This window comes from Peromyscus maniculatus, chromosome 8, assembly GCF_049852395.1.
Source record: "Peromyscus maniculatus bairdii isolate BWxNUB_F1_BW_parent chromosome 8, HU_Pman_BW_mat_3.1, whole genome shotgun sequence".
Taxonomy (NCBI): domain Eukaryota; kingdom Metazoa; phylum Chordata; class Mammalia; order Rodentia; family Cricetidae; genus Peromyscus; species Peromyscus maniculatus.
The window spans coordinates 90,245,001-90,266,205 of NC_134859.1; the positions used below are offsets into that span (position 1 = coordinate 90,245,001).

General features: G+C 54.5%; 2 protein-coding genes and 1 long non-coding RNA gene across 14 annotated transcripts in view; 1 reads left to right on the forward strand and 2 right to left on the reverse strand.

The window, feature by feature from the left end:
- Positions 1-8,172, reverse strand: part of Plcd3 (phospholipase C delta 3) — a 61,798-nt gene extending 53,626 nt beyond the window's left edge. For both annotated transcript variants that reach the window (XR_013041917.1, XM_006970571.4), the window contains exon 1: positions 8,022-8,172. Coding sequence is in view for 1 of the 2 variants with exons in the window: in XM_006970571.4 (XP_006970633.1) it covers positions 8,022-8,172 (151 nt within the window). In the remaining variant the exon portion in view is untranslated. The remainder of the gene's footprint in view (positions 1-8,021) is intronic.
- Positions 8,173-8,343: 171 nt separating this feature from the next.
- Acbd4 (acyl-CoA binding domain containing 4) lies at positions 8,344-19,541 on the forward strand. 11 transcript variants are annotated; one of them, XM_042282917.2, is made up of 13 exons: positions 8,344-8,449; positions 9,373-9,464; positions 9,697-9,808; positions 9,895-10,030; positions 10,183-10,301; positions 10,518-10,683; positions 10,761-10,845; positions 11,125-11,245; positions 11,486-11,575; positions 11,905-11,975; positions 12,057-12,135; positions 12,810-12,949; positions 18,895-19,541. In XM_042282917.2, the coding sequence occupies exons 5-13, from the start codon at positions 10,220-10,222 to the stop codon at positions 19,012-19,014; spliced, it is 954 nt and encodes a 317-aa protein (XP_042138851.1). In that variant the 5' UTR covers positions 8,344-8,449; positions 9,373-9,464; positions 9,697-9,808; positions 9,895-10,030; positions 10,183-10,219; the 3' UTR covers positions 19,015-19,541. The 11 variants fall into 11 exon arrangements, with proteins under 11 accessions (XP_042138851.1, XP_042138852.1, XP_042138847.1 ...); XM_042282918.2 differs by having other exon boundaries at positions 12,060-12,135; XM_042282920.2 differs by having other exon boundaries at positions 8,352-8,449; positions 10,563-10,683; positions 12,060-12,135.
- Positions 15,715-19,421, reverse strand: LOC121831471 (uncharacterized). Its single transcript, XR_013041918.1, has 3 exons — positions 19,285-19,421; positions 18,858-19,065; positions 15,715-16,003 (listed from the first exon to the last, which is right to left on the reverse strand). It is a non-coding gene; the product is annotated as an uncharacterized LOC121831471 (long non-coding RNA).
- Positions 19,542-21,205: the final 1,664 nt, after the last annotated feature.

A 21,205-nucleotide genomic window follows, 5' to 3' on the forward strand; every position in this document is an offset into this window, starting at 1 on the left:
ACCCCCTAGGGCAGCCCTGGGCTCATAACTCCAGCTCCAAAGGGACTGAGACATTTGTGTTATGAACACTCACACACACACATAATTAATAAATAAAGTAAATCTTAGAAACAAACAAGGAGCAGGCTGTGGTGGTGCACGCCTTTAATCCCAGCGCTCAGGAGGCAGAAGCAGGCGGATCTCTGTGAGTTCGAGGCCAGCCTGGTCTATTTGTCAAATTCCAAGCCATCTGTACCTACAAAGTAAGACCCTGTTTAAAAAAAAAAAAAAAGAAGGAAGAGGAAGAGGAATGAAAAAAATAAAAAAGGTGTGTCCAACCTCTAAACCCCAAATCCCCAAATCCCAACACTTGGGGCGTCGAAGCAGGAAGAATGTGAGTTCCAACCAACCACAGAAAAGCCCAGTAAGGGCAGGCGATGGCTCAGCTGTAAAAACACTTTCCACACAAGCATGAGGAACTGAGTTCCGATTCCCAGAACCCACATGAAAGCTGGACATGGCCCCGCAGGCCTGTAATCTCAGTGCCCTGGGAGGTGGAGAGAGATCACTCGGCTTCTTGGCCACCAGCCAGGCTCCAGGTCCTGAGAGATAACCTGTCTCAAAGAGTGATAGAGGACACACAACCCTCCCCTCTGGCGTGTGTGTGTGTGTGTGTGTGTGTGTACCATCACCACCACCACTCAGGAGACTTTAATAGACCCAAGGGTAGAATGAACTCTTATCTCCCAGAGCCTGGCTCCAACTAGTATTTATGGAAAGACTCCAAAGCAGATGGACGGGCTAAGTGCTTTGAATGCTCCGCAGCCCTGCCCTATCTTTCCTGAGTTCAGAGCCGACGCCTTGGGGTCTGGGTTCACAGCGCTGGCCGGGTATTGAATTCTCCTGGAGTCAGAGATGCCCATTCAGCGGGCATGGGCCGGCACGTGGGCATCTGCATTTTAAAATTGCACTTTTAGGGCTTTCTGGCAGATGCGTGATCATATGTGCAGAAGTGCTTACGCGTGTGCCAGTGTGCGTCCACAGGCTAAGCAGCCAGCCCCAAAGGTCTTCCTGGCTCTGCCTCCTCAGTGCTGGGATTTAGGGGTGTGCCACCGCACCTACCTTTCTATGTGGGTTTCGGGGACTGAACTCAGCCCTCGCGCTCGAGAGGCAAGCACTTTATTGATCCAGCCCCTAAATTTACCTTACAGATTGAGGGTGATCATGACTGAAAATCAGGTTCTCAGGGGCAGGCGCCTCTCAAGGCCTTCCGTCACAGTCCCCTTTCGTGCCCCTGGTCAGGACAGGGGCTAGTGCCTGCCCTGTTTCCATACAGCTAGGCCAAGGGAGCCCCAGACTCACCCCCTCCTATCATATTCACCCAGGCACTCGGAATTATCTGATCCAGAGAAAGAACAAAGTGAGCGTGGGGCATTGGGGGGGGGGCAGTGGTGCCACCAGGCCTGGGACCAAAGCTAGCCGGGCTCACCCTTCCTTCACCCCCTCAGCCTGGAAAGGCTCCTCAGCTGAGGTCACCTCCCCTAGCTGGGCCAGTCCTGCGATGCCAAGCCCGTAGGGGGTGGGGAGGGGGCTGGTGAATGACTAAGCCTGGAAATGGAGGGTGAGTCACAGTGGACCTGCTTTGTCCCCAGCCTTCTGCAGACCGGCCACGGAGGTTGAGCCTGGCAGTCCTAAAGCCTGCTGGCCCCCACGGGAGCAGGTTTCCACGATGACAGCCCCCCCCCACCCCGTCCTTACCCCCGGGATCTCTAGGGTCTGTTGGGAGGGAGGGGTATGGCAGGCTACCCACCCAAGTGGCATCGGGCTCCGACCACACTCACCCCTCAACCACACACCCATAGAAAAGTCAGCCAGAGCCAGGTGTGGTGGCTCACTCCAGAAACCTCAGCACTCGAGAGGATTAGGCACGAGGTGTGCCTAGTTTGAGGCCAGCCTAGGCTACAGACTGAGACCCTGTCTTAGCCAAAAAGACCCTCTCCCAACCAAAAAAAAAAAAAAAAAAAAACAAAGTCAAACAGAATACAGAGTGAGGGTCCATAACCAAGCTGGGCCCCGGGTGAGTACTCCTCAGCCATGAGCAGAGAGGGAGAGAGGGTCTTGGGGTATCAGCGGGGTCAACAAAGGTCAGGGGCAAGGCCAGCAGGAGGCCCAGACCCAGGGCAGCGATGGCTGCCTCTCCACCCAACCACCTGGAACCATTCGTAAGCCCAGCCGGGCCCGGTCCCACGGGTGTCCCATCCACTAGAAGCTCAGGTGCACAGGTGTACAGGCCTCCCCTCCCACATCCTACTGCGTCTGTGGGGTTCCCACCTGACCCCGGGCTAGGGCCACAGCCTCTCTCCGCTGTGAGGGAAGGGCAGCGGTCATGAAATCACAGCAGGAAAAAAACGAGGGTGGAGAGCCAGAGGTGGAAAGAACCCAAGAGTTCATCGGAGACGAACGGAGAAGCAGAGATGGGTGAGATGCAAGGGAAGGCCGAGCTTTCGGGAGGCTGAGGCAGGGTTTACCAAGAGTTCAAGGACTAACCTGGGCTACACAGCGAGACAATCGCTAAAATAACAACATCAACAAAAACAACAATAAAAGTGAAATCTGTTACACCTGACAGGCACCATACCGAAGAAGTTGGGTCCCCCAGTGACACAGACCTTATGCCTGAACTCATTCGAGACATACAGAACCCTGCGCAGACACAGGAAGCAGATCAGAGGGAGGAGAAGTGGGCAGTGACCGCCTAATGGTTACAGTGTCTCCGTGGGGCTGGAGAAAGCCTTCCACGGGTAACGATGAGATGACGGCCTCAAACTCGCAGCGATCCTCCTGTGTCAGCCTTTACGCGTTGGGATGGCAGGCGCGTGCTGCCCCTGGCTGGGCTGTATGTTAAGCAGCTGAATTACACTGAACATGAATTATTCTCTCCAGCTGCCGAGGCCGGGTCACGCAGCGGCTAACCAGCTGGTGGAGGTGGACTGAACTGGGGGCCGGGGGAGTCTAAAGCCCAAAAGGGCTGCCGTGGAGGAAGGAGCAAGAGTCGTTCGGCACTCTGGCTGTTCAGTAAATGAGGGAACAGGGACAGGCTCTGTGGAAGTGACTGGGAGCCCAGGGGGAAGAGGCGGGCGCCAGGGTTCCAGCGGCTCTACCCTCCTCAGGCCTATGGTGTCCATCTTTGTCCCTCTCCAAGCCAGGACCGAGTTGCCTCAGGCCCAGGGCAGCATTGTCATCTGGGACTCAGACGCCGTCCCTGAGCCTGCTGCTCGGCTGTTCCAAAGGGTTCATGCAGACAGAGGTGAGGAAAAGGTATACATGCATACCTGTACATCCACCCGGACCAGGGCCCTTGGGGGTGGGGGGCGGGGCCTATGCAATTCTGTCTGGGCAGCCAAGGTGGGAGGCAGTCTCCTGGACAGGGCTCCCAGACCCTATGACAAGACAGGGCACTGAAGCTCAGAGAGGGCAATGGTGAACAGTGGACACCCAAGGCAAGGGGCTGGGTAGTGGGCAGAGGCCGGGGCAGGCTGGTGCAGACCGGCTGTAAGGTTGTGAGCGTTTAACAGAGGGTGTGTGCAGTGTAGGGTGTGAATATAATGGGGGAGGATTGTACCTGTGTGTTTGTCTAGACCCGTGGGTGGGGTGGGAGGAAGGTGGGTCCGCCTGGGGACGAAAGCAGTGTGTGTGTGTGTGTGTGTGTGTGTGTGTGTACACTACTGCACTGCACTGTCAGTCAGGAAGTGCACACAGGGCTCTGGCAGGAATGTGAGACATGCAGGAACAGGGCAGCCAACTGCTCCTGCCAACGTGTGTGAGAGGGGAGTGGGAGGCAGCTGCATTTCCATGAAGTGCTGGACTTTTCCACACAAAAGACACACGACACAACAGCCATGTTTCCAGTGACCTTCCCACCCTAGTCCCTTAGCCAGCCCCACTGTCCCAGGTACCAAGGATGTCCCCTGTTCCAGCTGGCCATCACACGGAGGCCAGTGTTATTCCATAACTTCCCTGGGAAAAAATCAAGAAAAGCAGGACGTGTAGGCAGGGCTTCCCCAGAGGCCTGTGGGCCAGGGAGTTGAGGGTGTGGTACCTTCTGGGCTTGGCTGGGCCGGAACAGGCATCGAATGGGGTCAAGGGATGAGGAGGTGGGGAAGCTATAAAGCTGTCCTGCCCTCCCGGCCACCCAGTCCAGGTGCCTGCTACTTCTAAGGTCTCTGGAAGCCCCCCTCGTGCCATCAGGCCAGCCCCACTCACCCTGCAGGGAACATCCTGGACAGGCCATCGGGAAAGGCCCCTCACCCAGGAGTGCTCGTCAGAGTGAGCAAGCAGGGAGGGTGTGAACCAGATCGTGCCTACTCAGCTCTCTGTACGCTGAGAGGATTAGGGGTCTGGGCGGGGCATGAAGGCACAGGCGCAGACAGGCTGGGGAGAGTGGGGTGGCTGAAGGAAAAATGGAGGCAATCCTTTACACGTGGCTTTAAGATAAACAACAAATACCTTTTTAGTGTAAGCATGTCCTATGGGGCGGAGGATGCTGTTCAGTGCCTGTCCAGCATGCTCAAGGCCCTAGGTTCCATCCTCAGCACCAGACCAAAAAAAAATTAGACGTGACCATGGATTTATAATTTACATACACATTCTAGAGGTAGACAGATACATCTCTATGTCCAAGATTATTCATTGTCCACCCAACGTTCAAATTAAGCATCGAGCATTGGTGGCGCATGTCTTTTCTCCCAGCACTCGGAAGACAGAGGCAGGCAGATCTCTGCGAGTTTGAGGGCAGCCTGGCCTAAACAGCAAGGTCCAGGACAGACAAGACTACACAGAGAAACCCTGTCTCGAAAAACCAAAACAACAACAACAACAAAAACACCCAAAACCAAACCAAATCAAATCAATTTAACATCCTAACATCCTATATTTCATTGGCAACCCTGGGAGTTCATCTGTGAGGAACAGCAGGCCCTTCCCAGATGAACATCTCTTTCATCTCTGTGTTTAGAGCCCAGACTCTGGACCATACTGCCTGGGTTCGAATCTCTCCATCCCTTTTAGCTTTTTTTTTTTTTTTTCTTTTTTGGAGACAAAGTCTCGATACACAGCCCTTTCTGGTCTGGAACTCAGTATGTACACCACCAGGCTGGCCTCTCCGTCTCTCCAGGGCTGGGATCCCAGGCATGGGTCACCACAGCTGGCTTTACTTCTGGCCTCGATCCCTCTCTGAGCCTGCTATCTCTTGAAAAAAATGAAGCTCGTGGCACTGTCTATCTCATGGAACTGTGGACGCTAAATGAGATGATACACAGAGCACATGGCATGGTGATCTGGAGGTGTCGGTACTCATTAATTATGATAATAAAGTGTGTCATTGGAACCTTGACTGTGGGTGGCAGGCAGCCAGGGTTTCTTAATGGCTGCCTGGCAAGGGGCTTGACCCTGCCGTCTCCTGTCTCTCTGTCATGGAGGAGGACACATGCTCCAGGAATGACTGGAGATAAGCAGGATGAAGTCTGCGGCAAGCTCAGTGGACAGTAATGTTCAGGCCCAGCCCGGCGGCCCTGCAAATGGCTCCCACTCAGATTCTCTCCTCCCCTGCGCTTGGCCTAGTTCCCTACGGTGGCTCCACAGGCCTTTTCCTCCCTCGGGTCCCCTGAGATACTCCTGCTCCAGTTCCTTGACCTGAAATAAGATCTGTTTTCTCTTAGCCTGATCGGGGGTGATGGGGGTCATCTCGGGAGGGGCGGATGGGGATGGGAGTTACCTTGGTGACAGGCCTAGGCTTTAGCCATCTGGGGACCATGGGCTGGGCCCTAGGCCCACTGGGTTTGTTTCTGCCTTATCCCCGCGCTCAGCACAGAGGTCGGCATGGCTTGGGGGAAGTAACATTCCCTACACACTGGGATTCCTTTCTCTATGGTCACTCAGCAATCACTCAGCGGGACAGAACCAGCCAGTAGTGGCAGGAAGGGCACAGATGACATTCTGATATGTACATAGTTCCACGATGAACCAGCCAGAGCTCCAGTGCAGCCATGCTCAGCTGACTCCTGCCCAAGTGCTCTCCTGTAATTACGTGTCTACAAGTCTCTTCCTAGCACATTATGTGCCTCTGGGCCAAGCCTCGGTCACCCTCCTTTGTGGCCTCAGCCCCTGGCCTAGCGCTGTGGCCACTGATGGGGCTCAGCAAAAATGGACACAGGAGCAAAGGAGAGCTGGTGTGTGATAGCTTCGTCTCTGTCTCCAGCCACATCCATAACCCCTAGGGGCCAATGGCTCAGGCTGCTTCTCCTGACAGCTCTGTCCTGCCTCGGTGGCAGGTCACCTCACACGGCCAACCCCTAACCATGAGGTCACAGAATAGTGCCACCTCTAACCAGAGACTCCTGATTTCATAGGGAGTCGTCCCAGTCATATTGGTGGCTCTGGATCCTCCTCCCCACGCCACACCGCCTGAGTCCCAATACTGCTTCCCAAGCTACTCCTCTGCCTCCTTCCAACCAGGCCTCCTTTCGCCCCCGTTTGGACCACCCTCCTGTCCATCCACTCCTCTAACTCACTTACGGTTCCTGCCGGTGGCCTTTCTGGGACCCTTACTGCCATCTAAACAAAGCGAGGGACCCCAAGGGGTCCTTCTGCCTCTCTCCCATCCATACGCGCATCCTTTAAGTTCTGGGGTTCAGTGGGGTCCCCCCTGTTTCCCCAGCATCGCGATCTACTCCCCCTTCCTCAAGGCCTGTCTTCTGACCCCTTCCTTCACTTTGTCGTTTAGCTCTCTGAGGGCAGGACTGTGACTGGCCTGTCTGCTGTTGGGTCCGTAAATACTGATGACCTCTTGAATGACCTCACGGAGGGCAGGGTAAAGACCTGCCTTAGGCATAGTGCTCAGAGTGGCTTCCATACATTCAGATGGAATGAGGAAGAGGAGAGGACAGCTGTGAAGGGAAGCCCAGGCTGGCATTCGGGACCCCCAAATTCTGTCTTGAGGGTGGCAGTTCCAACAAAGCTCTTCAGTTTCCAGCACTTTACAGTTTATAAAGCGCTTTCCCTTGTTCCCCTTGTTCGAGCCCCGTGAGTCCCATCTTGCCCCGACTGTGAGAGTGTCAGTTGTGATAGTACACAGTCTGAGTGCCCTAGACAAAATTCTTTGATGTCTGAGTCAGTTTCCTCCTCCATGAAATGGGGATTAGGCCACCTGCCTCAGGAGGGTGAGTCTGACACACCTGCAAACCAGCACAGTCCTGAGCTGACTCTGGGACTCCTCGACAACTAGTGACTTCACTACTTCTGGAACCTGGACTGTCTCACACCATCCCCAGTCATGCCAGGACTTTGTGGCTGCTCCTGGCAGAGAGGACCTGAGGGTTACAGGGCCGGCTTGGGAGTCTGGAGTCTTCCTGAGGCTTTACATCTGTAACCGGCTCCTCAGGGTCAAGAGCAGCAGGTCTGTGAGATGCCCGTAGACCTCAGGTAGCACTAGAGGGGTGGGGGGGAGTGCATTCCAAGTTTTTAAAGTATGTATTTTTTTTTTTGAGACAGGGGTCTCATATCCCAGGTTGGGATATATGTATTAATTACTGTGTAGTGGAGAATGACCTTGAACTTCTGATCCACTTACCCCCACCTCTCCAGTGCTGGGGGATTACCAACAGTAAGTTGATGAGCTGTTAGGAATGTGATACTGGGGATCGAACCTACAACTAGGCAAGCACTCTACCATTTGAGCTACATCCCCAACCTAACTCCAAGATTTTATCTCTCGCTCCTGCGACCCTATCCATGCCCCTAGCCCCAATTCTCACTTCAGCACGGCCCGGCGGGCGCCTCCTGATGAGACTGTAAGGGTATCCAGGCCTTCTGGCACAGCCTGGGACTGTGGTGACCCCAGGTGTGACCCCCAACTGATGCTCTAGGTCAGGTCCTCCCTAGCGCCACGCACCCTGGGAAGCCAGTTGGCCTGTACTCCCGCTCCTTCCAGGTTGTCCCTAGAGACCGTTCGTGCCCACCCGGACCCATCCTTGAGTGTCACTGACCCATCTTCTTCAGTGCCCGCAGCCCAGGCCTCTTGGTGCCGCTGTCCGGTGACGCGGGCGAGGGCGGGAGCGCGAGGGGCGTTGCGACCTGGGCGGCCACCCGCGGTTCCTCGGGAGAGCGACGGCTCCTTCTCCAGCTGCCGCACAGCATGGTCCAAGGGGGGCCGGAGCTGGCCCGGGGTCTGTGCGCGAGGATGGGGCAACCGGCACACGGCTCGCGCCCAGCCCGCGCCCGGTGCGCGGTCCCGAGCAAAGAAACTTAGCGGCGCCGTGAGAGTCGGGAGGAGGAGGAGACCTCGGGAGGAGGGAGAGAGGGAGGGGCGAGGTGGCGGCGGGAGGAGCGAGGCCGAGAGTGGGCGGCGCAAGGTGCCTGCAGGACCCCAGGCCCGGAGCTCTTCGTCCCCGTGTCTGCGCGTTCGCCCCTGCTAGTGAGTCCGTCTTTCCGTTTCCCCAGAGGTCTCCGGATCTCCTCCCCACGAGTGGCCAGAGTCCCTGTGGGAGGGGACTGAGTACCCTAGGGGGAGAGGACTGTCCACCCGCACAGACACTTCTTTCTGGGGACCCTGACTCCGTTAAGACCCAGGACCCTACTCCATCCACCTTTGCAGGGTCCCTTAGGGAACCAGACAGGGGACAGGTCTACAGAGGCTCGTCCTGGGCTAAAGGGTCCTTGGGTTGGGGGGGAAAGCCCATAGAACCCCAGAACAGAGCTGCGCAGGGATCGGGGCGGGAGGCTGGGGCAGTGACGTCATCGATTAACCTCCCGGCTCCGAGCCCGTAGCCACCCCTTAGAGGTGGAGGTCTCCAAGCTAACTGATTTGAAGGCTGAGGTGCGACTAAGTTTAGAGTCCAGAAACTGGTTCTGGGGTTCAAAGCTTAAGAGGCTTGGTACACCAAAGCGTGTGACACTCCATCCTTGGTCAGGGGAGCTGCACCGCACTCTGAGAAGGTGTTGGTGACGTCAGCCCGTGGAAAGCCTCCTTTTATGGGTGCCGGTGGAGTGTTAGATGTACACTTGTGAATGCGAAGGGTGGGTGGGATGTCCGGGTGGCCCTCGAGCACAAGCTTTGGGTAGGGGCAGAGAGCTGGTGCTTGGCAGCGGCCAGGCGTCCCCACGCTAAAAGGTGGGTTTCTCGGGTCCTAGAATCGTTGTCTACTTGCCCCGCTGTATTCTGTCCCCCTGTATCCGAGTCCTAGCAATTCCGTAGGCTAGCTTGAGTCCCCACCACCTCTGCGATCTGGAACTTTCTAATCGTCAAACCTTCGCCTCTGCTTTTGATCTTCGATTCCTTCCAGGAATGTTCTTTTTCGTTTTTTTTTCTGGTTTATTCTTGGTTTTTCCAAAACTCAGCTCCAGTGTCCCTCCTGCGGAACGCTGGGCTCCAGGACTCGCTTCTAATGCCAGCGTAGACGTGTTCCAAGAGCATCAGCCGACCAACTCCCGTGAGTGTCCACCAGGGGGCGCGAGGACTCGGCCACCATTCGGTGTGTCCACCGGGAGGCGCTGCAGCCCGCCGCTGGCCGTCGGGCTGCGCGGGGTGCGACCCACAATTTAGCCCCTCCTGAATGGGAGCGGCAGGGCGAAACTATTTGCATAGTCTTGAAAGAGCCTTTCTGACTGGTTAGGGTGTAGAAGCCGAATGTGAAACGGTGCCTCTCATTGGCTTCACTTTAGTCTCGCTTGGCGTCCCGCCCTATTCCTGCCCCTCTGGACCCAGAGGTCAATCGGAAACCCCTGGTTAGTGGTGAGAAGAGGACCCCGGTGTTCCGGCAGTGGGCGCCCGAGGGTGAGTGGGGGGCCGGGGCGCAGGGAGCCAGGGTGGGATGTTCGTCCCACCCTGACTCCTCCTCGCTCGCTGATTCGCCCGTTCAGGAACTGGAAATGGGCAGCCTAGAGGGGTGCATCTGGGGACGTGAATGGCTCTGAGACCCTTGCCACCTGCCTTTCCTCCCACCCATGGCCGCGCTGGTGGTCCTCGCCACTCTGGGTCCATTGACGCTGCCTTGAGGTAGGAGAAGGACCCTCCTCAGCTCAACTTCTGGCCTCCTGGGGTAGCGCTCGGGTCTTGGGACTTAGTTTGCCTCTCTGGGAACTGGACCAGTGGCTCACAGTGCCACCGTGGACCGTGAGGCCCGGTCACACTGACACTCACTCTTGCAGAGCGGCTCCAAAGTAGGACTCCAGAGTCTGGAGCAGCATGGGCACTGAGAAGGAAGAGCCCGACTGCCAGAAACAGTTCCAGGCAGCGGTCAGCGTCATTCAGAACCTGCCTAAGAATGGTGAGGCCGCAGGGATTGGCATTTGGGGGTTCAGGATGGTTAGGCAGGCTCCGACCCCCCCCCAAATGGAACCGGGCCTGAACCCTGCAATGTTTACAGACAAGTTCCTCCCTAGGCTTTGGTGGGGTTCCTCTCTGCTTCCGGTTCTGGATGCCATGGGTGGGATCCGTGGCCACCTCTGCCCTCCCAAGGTGCAGCCTTTATTTGTCCTCTCAGAACTGGGGCTGATGAGGTGCCCTCTGCCTCCCAACCCTCGCTCAGGCTCTTACCGCCCCTCCTATGAAGAGATGCTGCGATTCTACAGCTACTACAAGCAAGCTACCATGGGGCCCTGCTTGGTTCCCCGGCCTGGGTTCTGGGACCCCATTGGACGTTACAAGTGGTGAGCCCCCCTACCCCCCGGGCTAAAAATGCCCCGGCCGCCATCCAGCTTCTCACAGCCCTCTCTCTGCCTCCTAGGGATGCCTGGAACAGCCTGGGCAAGATGAGCAGGAGGGACGCCATGTCCGCCTACATCTCTGAGATGAAGCTGGTTGCACAAAAGGTAGAGCCGGCGGGCGGGCAGGCTGTAGAGCTCGGTCCCCGAGGGCGGCCTGCTCCTCGCTCTTCTAGGGCTGTGCTTCCATGTTTCCTGTCTGTCCCTTGATGTCCTTTGGGACATCACCTTTCTGTTACCCTTCCTCCCAATCCTATCTGACCCTGGCAGATACTAAGTGGAGGTGCATGAAAATGCAGTAGTAAGGGGAGAGGCTGGGCCCCAGGGGGATGGGGGGTGGGGTGGGAGGGGCCGCCTGCCTGTCCCATTAGAAACCTTTCCGCACAGGTGATCGACACAGTGCCCCTGGGCGAGGTGGCAGAGGATATGTTTGGTTATTTCGAGCCCCTGTACCAGGTGATCCCTGACATGCCGAGGCCCCCAGACACCTTCCTGAGAAGGGCCACAGGTCAGATCTCCAGGATGGGAGCCCTGAAAACACAGAGTGAACTGTCTCAGGTGTAGGCTGGCGGGTGGCTGCTGTGGGGCAGTAGGAGCAAAGGGCCACAGGTGTGGCATCTGTGAGGACCTCAGTCAGTGCCCCTGTTGGGCTAGTTACCAGCGTGACTAATGGGGACAAGGGACTTGATCTCCCTGGAAGATGCCAGCCCCTTCCCTGCCCCCTCTGAGGACTGGGGTGTCTTGACAGGTTGGAAAGAGCCAGTGCCGCAGAGAGACGATCAGACTGCTCCAGAGCCTTCTTGCCTCCCCAAGGAGCCTGTACCTCCTCCAAGCCCAGGTTAGTGTTGGGCAGGAGAGACCCAGAGCCAGACCGAGGCCGGGAAGGGACACCTCCAGGAGGGGAGAAGCTCGATGTCACACTGCCCCCTTTAGAGCGTATGTCCAGGGACACTGAGACTTCCTGTGCTCTCCGAGGCCAAGGGGAGGCTCCGAGACTGTCGTCAGGGTCTCCTGTCTTGGGCCCACCGTTCCCGCTATGGCAAGAACTCTAGGTCCCCTAAGGAAGGGCTTGGTACTCAGCTGCCTGCCCTCCCCTCCCTCTGGAGCAGGAACCCCAACCCCAGTGCAGCTGCCCTTGGCAAGAGCCTTTCCTCTCCCCTCCCCCAGAGTCCCCGCCACCCCGGGACTTGGAGCTGGAGGTTTTCTGTGACTCCCTGGAGCAGCTAGAGCCAGAGTTGGTGAGACCGTCTCTCTTGTCCCCTGTTCCCGCTGGGCCAGAGCCGCCCCGCCTCCCCCCTGAGACCTGGGACTCATCTCAGCAGCCTTGGGCAGAGCAGAGGGGAGCAACCGGCAGAGAGCTGGACACCGGAAGCAGCCCTGAGCCCCCCAGTGAGAAAGGTGAACTCTCTACCCCGCCCATAGCCCTGGTACCCCAAGCCTTCCCTGGGTTGCTTTCTTAGGACAAAGGTGAAAGTCCCGTGGGCAAAGGTGAAAGTCCCGTGGGCCCACTGAGAGCAGCCTGGGAGGGCTACCCGACAGGCAAATGCCTGCCCAGGAGAGCAAAATCCCTGTCCCCGCTCTTCCTGAGGTGGCTGGCCTCTGACCCTCAGCAAAGGCAACGTACAGACACAGGTGCATGGCATTGGGAAGTTGTCCTCTCTCTGTGTCTCCCTTTTGGAATTCTCAGAGGACGACAGTGAGTTCTGTCTGCTTTATCTCTGTTAGAACTTCCTGTGTGCTAAATTGCCAAAGGGATACTTTCATGAACTGGTTGTTGATTCCCCTGAGCAGACCAGGTGCCTGAGGAAGAGGACATCTCCCCCTAATTTTCAGGAGCTAAAACAAGGCTCGGAGAAGTGAATGTTTTGCCCAGAGTCACATAGCTAATCAGTGGCAAATGCTAGGATTGAGCTGCGTTCCAGCAGCCCATTACTCAGTCCTCTGAACGGATGGACCTTGTAAAGACCTCACTGGGGACAGGGACAGCACTCTTACACTTCTCTGGACCTGCCCCAGCTTGTGCAGATTGTCTCTCTCCTGAGCCCCCTTCCCTGTGTCTCTATGCTCCACAGAGGGGTTGGAAGGCAGCCTGATGGGACCCCAGGAATTGGACAGATGGCTGGTAGGGACAGTCCGGGCCATGCAGGAAAGCATGAGGAATGTCCAGAGGAGACTGCAGAGCCTGGAGAGCAAGCCCCAGCCACGGGAGCAGGTGAGTGCCTGCCTCCTTCACTAAAAGATCGGGCGAGGGTGCCTCAGAACTCTCCTCTGGATTCCTCAGTCAGCTGTGAGGGGCTTTGACCCCGTGACTCCACCTGTCCGCTGCTCAGTGCCAAGAATGGTGCAGCTGCTATTCTGGTCAGGGAAGCCATTGATGGGTCGGGGGAGTGTGGGAAGAGCCCACTAGGAAAGAGGGACCCTGCACTGATCACCCATCTCTGCCCAAGAAAAACCAAGCAGGGAGTCACTTCTCAGAGTTGGAAGGGCCACCAAGTGTCTGCTTTTTTCACTGGAGATGGGGTCACTGAGGGCCTTCAACTGGCACCCTGTTCCTAGATTTGGGGTTTACCCCCACAGTTCAGCTTCGCACCTTTCATCTCCCCGCACCCCATCTCATGCAGAGCAGTTCAGAGCACAGTTACACTCCTATTCTTTTTTTTCTGAGACAGGGTTTCTCTGTGTAGTTTTGGTGCCTATCCTGGATCTCACTCTGTAGTCCAGGCTGGACTTGAACTCACAGAGATCCGCCTGCCTCTGCCTCCCGGGTGCTGGGATCAAAGGCGTGCGCCACCACCGCCCGGCTTACACTCCTATTCTAAGTATCCTTTTGTTGTGTTTTCATTTGTCTTGTGTGAGACAGGGACTCAGGCCTATAACCTAGGCTGGTCAGGGACTCAGTATGTAGCCCAGGCTGCTCTTCTGGTAATCTACCTGTCTCAGGCTTGGGCATGCTGGGATTATAGACATGAGCCACTCTGCCTGGGCGCCTGTTTTTGTGGTTTTGGTTTTTTTTTTTTGGTTTTTTTTTTTTGTTGTTGTTGTTTTGTTTTTTTTGTTTTTTTTTTTAACTTTTCTTTCTTTGTTATTTTTGTTGTTGTTTTGCTTTTTATTTTTTGCCTTGCTTTTTTGGGTTTCTCTGTGTAACATCCCTGGCTGTCCTGGAACTAGCCCTGTAGCCCAGGCTGGCCTCGAATTCACAGAGATCCTCCTGCCTCCACCCGCCGAATGCTGGGATTAAAGGCATGTGCCACCACCACCCAGCTGGCCTAAATGTTTTATATTTTTATTTTATTTATTTTTTTTCCATTTTTTTGAGACAGAGTTTCTCTGTGTAATAGCTCTGGCTGTCCTGAAACTCACTTTGTAGCCCAGGCTGGCCTCAAACTCACAGAGATCCGCCTGCCTCTGCCTCCCAAGTGCTGAGATTAAAGGAGTATGCCCCTCCCCCTACCCCCATCCTCCCACCCCCCTGCATAAATGTTTTTTAATCTAGACCAGTTCTTTGCCTTGCTGCTGATTTACTGATATCCTCTCATTCCCTTTCCCTCCTTCTTCCTCTCTCTCTCTCCCTTCCTCTCTCTCTCTCTGTCTCATACACACACACACACACACACACACACACACACACACACATATATGGCTTTTGTCTATTTGTGGCATGATCTTGCTATGTAGCCCAAAGGCTTAGAATTTACAATCCCCCTGCCTCAGCCTCCCAAAGCTGAGATTACAGGCCTTCCCCACCACTCCTGGCTTTATTTCCCTTTTGCAGAAGAGGAAATTGAGGTCTGAGAATTTCCGCTTACCTGGGGGCACACAACATGGGCGACCTTCACTGAACTGCTTTTGCAGTCCCCGGTACCTGGCAATCTCCTCCAATGGGCTCTCTTGTTAGTGTTGTGATGGCTAATAGCCAGTGATGAAGCACGGGGTGGCCCCAAGTCTCCTGGTGCCCACCCTAGTGAGAAGCCTCGTTAAAGGGTGTCCAAAACAGGCATGGGCCTGCTCGATCTATTTGGAGATCTCTGGTGTGACCCCTAACCTACTGAGCATGGTGGATCTGAGCCCTGGTGACAGGGATTTCAACACTGCCTCCCCTCCCCCATAGCATCATTTTTCTGTTTTACCTTTTACCCACTTGAAATGCCAAGGATCCCCCTTCCCAAGCTACCCCCCCCCCATCTTGTACTAGGGATTTCTAAGCAAGGGCTCTACCCCTGAGCCACATCACCAGCTCGTTTATTACTTGAGACAAGGTCTTACTAAGTTGCCCATTTGAAATTGGAGTCTGTTTTATAGATGATGGAGTGGCTGGGGCAGGCTGGGAGACAGCTCAGCAATGGGGCATTTCCCTAGGAGCCAGGGCGCTCTAGGCTCAACCTAGCACCACCAAGAGGGGAGAAGAGAAGTTTAAAGCTAGCCTTTGCTACCCTAACTGAAATCACTGACCTGTGACATCAGGCCTGGCTAAAATGGGGTGGGGGGTGACTGTGTGTGTGTGTGTGTGTGTGTGTGTGTGTGTACATGTGCATGCATACCTTGGAACACATGTGGAGGTCACAGGACAATTGCCATGTGAGTCCTGGAGATTAAAGTAGGGTCATCAGTATTGGCTGCAAGCATCCTTTCTTGCTAACCCTTCTCATTGATCCTAAGCATTTTGTTGTTGTTTTCAAGTTTTTCGTGACAGGGTTTCTTTGTGTGGCCATGGCTGTCCTAGAACTCAAAACATCTACCTGCCTCTGCCTCCCAAATGCTGGGATGAAAGGCGTGTGCCACCACCACCTGGCTTGATCCTCAGCATTCTTAAGTAGATTGTTACAGCATACCTACAATCCTAACACCCTGGAGGCAGAGTCAGGAGGATTCATGAAATTTGAGGCTTGCCTAAGCTACACACTGAGTCCTAAGCCAGCCAAAAAGAAAAAAAAAAAAAGTGTATGTATATGTATGTATGTATATGTACACACACATCCATAAAGTTCTACTCTGAATATATTTCATTACAATTCTTTAGTATCACCAGATAGCCAGTCCAAGCTCAGATTTTCCTAGTTGTCGTGAAACTGCCTTTCCAGCTGCTGTGGTCCGGTACAGGGTTACAGTGTCCATAGTTCGGCATCATTATTGCTGTTGTTGACTTTGCAAGAAGGCAGGTGCCAGACCTAGGCCATTCAGCTCAGCATCCACCATTCCTCAGCCTAAACTTGTCCTGGCATGGGGCATGCAGAGTGTCCCACTTTGGGGTCTAATCATGTCTGGTTTCCTGTGAAATGAGATACAAAGACAGGTTTAATATCCCGCTAAGCATCCTGGTCAAGGTTCCATCAGAGACAAGTTTTTGCTTTTAGTGTTTTGGGTTTTTTAGTTACATTTATTTGATGTGTATGAGTGTTTTGCCTGCATGGAAGTCTGTGTACCACATGTGTGCCTGGTATCCTCAGAAGTCAGAAGAGGGTGTTAGATCCGCTGAAACTGGAATCCAAGACAGTTGTGAGCTGCCAGGTGAATGCCAGGTCCTCTGCAAGAGCAGCAAGTGTTCTTAACTACTGAGTCATCTAGCTAGCCCTTGGGGTTTGTTTGTTTGTTTTGTTCTGTTTGAGATAGAGTCTCACTGGGTAGCTCTGGCTAGCCTAGAACTCACTATGTAGACCAGGCCGGTCTTGAACTCATGGTGATTTGCTTGCCTGTCTCCTTCCCTCTGCTGCCCAATGTAGTTTACACTTGTAATCCTAGCACTTTGGAGGCTGAGACAGGAGGGTTGCTGTGAGTTCCAGGCCATCTTGAACTATAAAATAAGACCTTTAATAAATTAAAAACAGAAATCTGGGGGGCTGGGAAGATTGATCAGCTATTAAGAGTGCTTCCTATTCATCCAGAGACCCTGAGGTCGATTCCTTGCATCACGTCAGGCAGCTCAGAAATGCCTGGAACTTCAGCTCCAGGGAGTCAGACCGTGATAGGTATCCACCCCCACATACACACACACACATATACACACACACACACACACACAAATAAATAAAACAAAACCATTATTGTTTTACAAACAAGCCATATCAGAGTGATGTCCCTCACATCAGGGGACACTCATGGGACAGGTGGGATCTGGCCCTCTAACACTAGTGAGTCTATCTAGTGTGTACTGCTGGTCTGGATGCAAGGGTGACAGTCTGGCCCCACCTCCATGATGTCAAGTTTTCCTTCTGAAGCCATGGAATATCCAGTTCATCAACTACTTGCCATACTGTGTTTGGCAACTGTTCATCTTTGCCTGGACAGCAATTTATTTAGTGCTTGCAAAAAAATCTGATTTTCAATTCTCTTATTCTTCCAACAGGTTAACATTTTGTTTTCTGTAAGGTTTCCTGAAACAAAGTTGTTAACCCTGGAAAAAACAATATTTCTTTTTCAGCTTCTTTTTTGAAACAGGACCCTGTTCTTCCTCCTCTTCCTCCTTTTTTCTTTTTCTTTGAGACAGGGTCCTGATATGTAGGCCAGTCTAGCCTTAGAATTCACCCATGATCCTCCTGCCTCAGCCTCCTGAGTGCTAGGATTACAAGCAAGGGCCTCCATGCCCATCTTTTTTTTTTTTTTTTTTTTTTTTTTGGTTTTTAGGGTTTCTCTCTGTAGCTTTGGTGCCTGTCCTGGATCTCACTCGGTAGACCAGACTGGCCTCGAACTCACAGAGATCTGCCTGGCTCTGCTCCCCCCACCCAGTGCTGGGATTAAAGGTGTGTGCTCATCTTCATCTTTTGTTGTGTTTTACGGTGCTGGGGCGGAGCACAGGGCCTCACACATGCTAGCAAGTTCGGGCACCACTGAGCTGCATCCCCAGCCTGGGATTGATTATTTAATTATTTATTTGTTAACATTAATTTCACGTCCTTGAGTATTTTGCCTGCATGCATGTCTGTGTGACGTGTTTGTGCCTTGTGCCCATGAAGTTCAAGAGAGTGTCGGGTCCCCTGAAACTGGAGCTATGGATGGCTGTGAATCATCATGTGGTGCTGGGAACCAAACTTAGCCTCTCTGCAAGACCAACAAGTGCTCTTAACTGCTAAGGCCTCTCTCCAGACCCTAATTAATATTTAAAGCAAGGGATTGGCTGGCAAGCCTCCTCAGTGGTATCCTTTCTAGTTTTCTTATCGTCACAGACTCCTAAATTTTAAAGACTCATCATTTTAATCATCTGTAATCATTCTTTTGTTTTTTGCAGTTCTGGGGTTTGAACCCAGCACTTTTTTGCCTGAACGTATGTCCATGCACCATGTGTGTGCACTGCTGTGTGTGTGTGTGTGTGTGTGTGTGTGTGTGTGTGTGTGTGTGTGGAAAACTTTGGTTCTCTCCTACCTTTCTGTAGGCTCTGGGGATTGAACTCGGACATCAGGGGTGTATGGCAGGCTTTAGCCGGTGAACTATCTTATCAGCTCCCTACATTTTTTTTTTTTTTTAAACTAGACTATCACAACTTTGGAGATCCTTTCAAGCCAGATCCTGTTCTTAGACCCTTAGTTCATCTTTTAGGGGCCCTCTAGCTTTTTAGTCTCACGCTGCCTCACCTTCCCTGCCCCGACCCTAGAATCAGCTACTCCCCCCAGACGTCCCAGCTCCTTCTAGAATAGATATTTAGAAACTAACATCTGAGAACCCCGGGGCCTTGCTTGAAATATGTGGTATGTGCTTTACAGTACAGGTCTTTATCCCTACTAGCCGGGTCCTTCTTTGCAGCCTGGAGGAGCGGGCTTGGAAGCTGGTCTCTCCCACAGTCTCTCCTATCACCTGGACCCCTGTGTGAGAGAGGAGGGTGAGGGTGAGGACCGCAGGCTAGTGGGGCACCTTCCCAGTCTCAGGGAGGTCATGCAGAATGAGTCTGGAAGCAAGCTACTAGGAGGGCTGTACTGAATCTGGGCTGGGGAGGCAGAGCCAGGCGATCTCTGTGAGTTCGAGGCCATCCTGGTCTACAGAGCGAGATCCAGGACAGGCACCAAAGCTACACAGAGAAACCCTGTCTCTAAACACACACACACACACACACACACACACACACACACACACACACACACACAAAAGCAAGCAAGGTAAAAAAAAAAAAAGGGGGGCGGGGATATGGTATGAACCTGGGCTGGCTTCTGACGCCTTCCCTCTTGGCTGCAGAGGCCGCCCAGGACTCGGCTTTGGCCCCTAGGGCTTTCGGCTCCCACGCTGCTCTTCTTGATCCTGTGGCCCTTCGTTGTCCAGTGGCTCTTCCGACAGTTTCGGACCCAGAAGAGGTGACTAGAGGAAAGGGTCTCTCTAGCAACGCGTCCTGCTGTGCCCTGAGCCTCCCTAGGTTTAGGGAAACAGCATTAGCAATGCCCCTCCTATCCTCCTTCACCCTGGCACTCCCTCCTTTAGTGGGGGCCCCATAAGACCCTCCTTCCCCTGCAGCTCGGCCGACGCCCCGGGTCCCCAGGCTGTCGGGTTGGCTGCTGTCATGGTGCACATCCTAGCCTTGGGGCTGGCGGTGAGCACCCTCCGAGCCCCCCCCCCCCCCCCCCGGGTCACCTGACTTTGCTCCCGCCGAGTCGGCTCCCTGCCGAGGCTCCGCTCTTGGGCAAGTTGGGACTTGGACCTGGCCTGAAGACTGATTGGCTGGAAGGTTACAGGAAAGACTGGAGCCCGGAGGACCGGGGAGGAATGGGAGGAGTGTGCAGGCTGGGGGCTGGGACGCCCCGCACACACGCACAAGTACACGTCGCGCTCAGGACTTCACTGAAGATTCACGTGCAATTGAACGCTTCATTAAACAAAAGGAAACCTCAGTCTGCCGTCTGGGCGCCCACGAAAAGAGCGGGAAATGGGCGGGTCGCGCGGGACACAAGTCCGGTCCCACTCCCTCCCCAAGTGCCCTGCAGAAGCTAGGGCTTCCTTATAAGGAATATCTTCCCTCCTCCCTGGAGGAACCAGGAGAAAACAGGCCTCACAGTGGGGGCAGAGAGCACGGGGGTGGGGTGGGGGTGGGGGGGAAGGGGACAGCTTGGAGGCCTGGAGTTCTTACCCGGGAGCTGGGCGTTGGTTGGCCCCGCCCCAGAGGGAGGGCCGCTGGCCCGGGAGCACTCTGCACTAAGGATTGGGGTACCCAGCGGTGGGCTCCAAATAGTGCTGCATCTTACCCAGCCCTTAAGTCTTGGTTGGTACTCCCTATCATCACATCTGTTATTCTCAGAGAACTTTCTAGAAGGCCCAGGCCCACCCACTGTAAGCCTCTGTCCTGAGGGGTTGGGGCAGGTCCTCTGTTGCCTGTGCCCCCCCCCGCCCCCCCCCCCCCAAGTGTGGTGGACCTAGTGCCTGCACCGACCTCTTGAGCTGCTTGGCCTTGGAACTTTTGCTCACTGCCTAGGTGGCCCGTGTCCACGCTGATGTGCGTGTCTGGGTCCAGCCACTAGCCGGTATTCAGCTTTAAACTAACCACTCCAGTACCTCCTGTACTCAGTGCCCACGGGGCTGGCTATTGGCAGCTGCTACCAACTGGGCCCTGGGCTCTCCCTTGCTCTTTGGGAAAGGAGATGGTACTGGAGATGCCTAGACCTGTTCCTCTAAGTTCCCTAACACTGTGGATCCGACCACTTCCCCAGGCTCAGGCTCGGCTGTCCTTAGGCCCCAGGGAAAATACAGTCCCTGTTTGGGGCTTTAGCAGCAGGGAGGGGAGCCCTGAGGACAGACACCACTCACTGCGTCACAGGCTCTGCAGGGCCGTCCAGGGTCACAGGCGAAAAGGTTGAAAAAAACCTGGGATCCAGGCAGACATGGGCTGGGCAGTGGGAGCCGATCAAATTGGGACCAGGACGCAGGACAAGCGCCTCACAGGTCATATGCTGGCTCTGCAAACTTGGACTGAAAGATGAGCCGTTCTGGGTCTGGATCCACTTGTGTCTTTTCATCATAAGGCAGTTGAGAGGTCTGACAATGACCGAGAGTGGAAAATGCCCGTCACAGGGCTAGTGGTCCTGGAGTTCTACAGCCCGGTGATCATGTCTCACACTCTAGAGGAGACCCCACTGCGTAGCCCTGCCTAGTAAACTTAGTCTAGGTTCAACCTTAACTTTTTAGACAGGGTTTCTCTGCGTAGTTTTGGTGCCTGCCCTGGATCTTGCTCTGTAAGACCAGGCTGGCCTTGAACACATAGATATCCGCCTGGCTCTGTCTCTCAAGTCCTGGGATTAAAGGCGTGCACCACCACCACCACCACCACCACCACCACCACCACCACCACCACCCAGCTCCACTTAAAAAGACGTTAAAGCTACATTTTATACATGTGTTTTGTTGCCCGTGTGTCCCTGTACCGCGTGGGCCTGGCACTGTGGAGGTCAGCAGAGAACACCAGATCCCCCGGAACTGGACTTAGAGTTGTGAACTGCCACATGGTGTTAGGAACTGAGCCTGGGTCCTCTGCAAGAACAAGTGCTCTGCTCTTAACTACTGA

Excerpts from the sequence above, each read along its gene's own strand:
- Acbd4 (XM_042282913.2), top strand. The coding sequence starts at position 10,220 with ATGGGCACTGAGAAGGAAGAGCCCGACTGCCAGAAACAGTTCCAGGCA. Across the intron at positions 11,246-11,485 it reads CTTCCTGAGAAGGGCCACAG|GTTGGAAAGAGCCAGTGCCG; the intron begins GTCAGATCTCCA and ends GTGTCTTGACAG. Across the intron at positions 12,136-12,809 it reads TGAGCCCCCCAGTGAGAAAG|AGGGGTTGGAAGGCAGCCTG; the intron begins GTGAACTCTCTA and ends TATGCTCCACAG.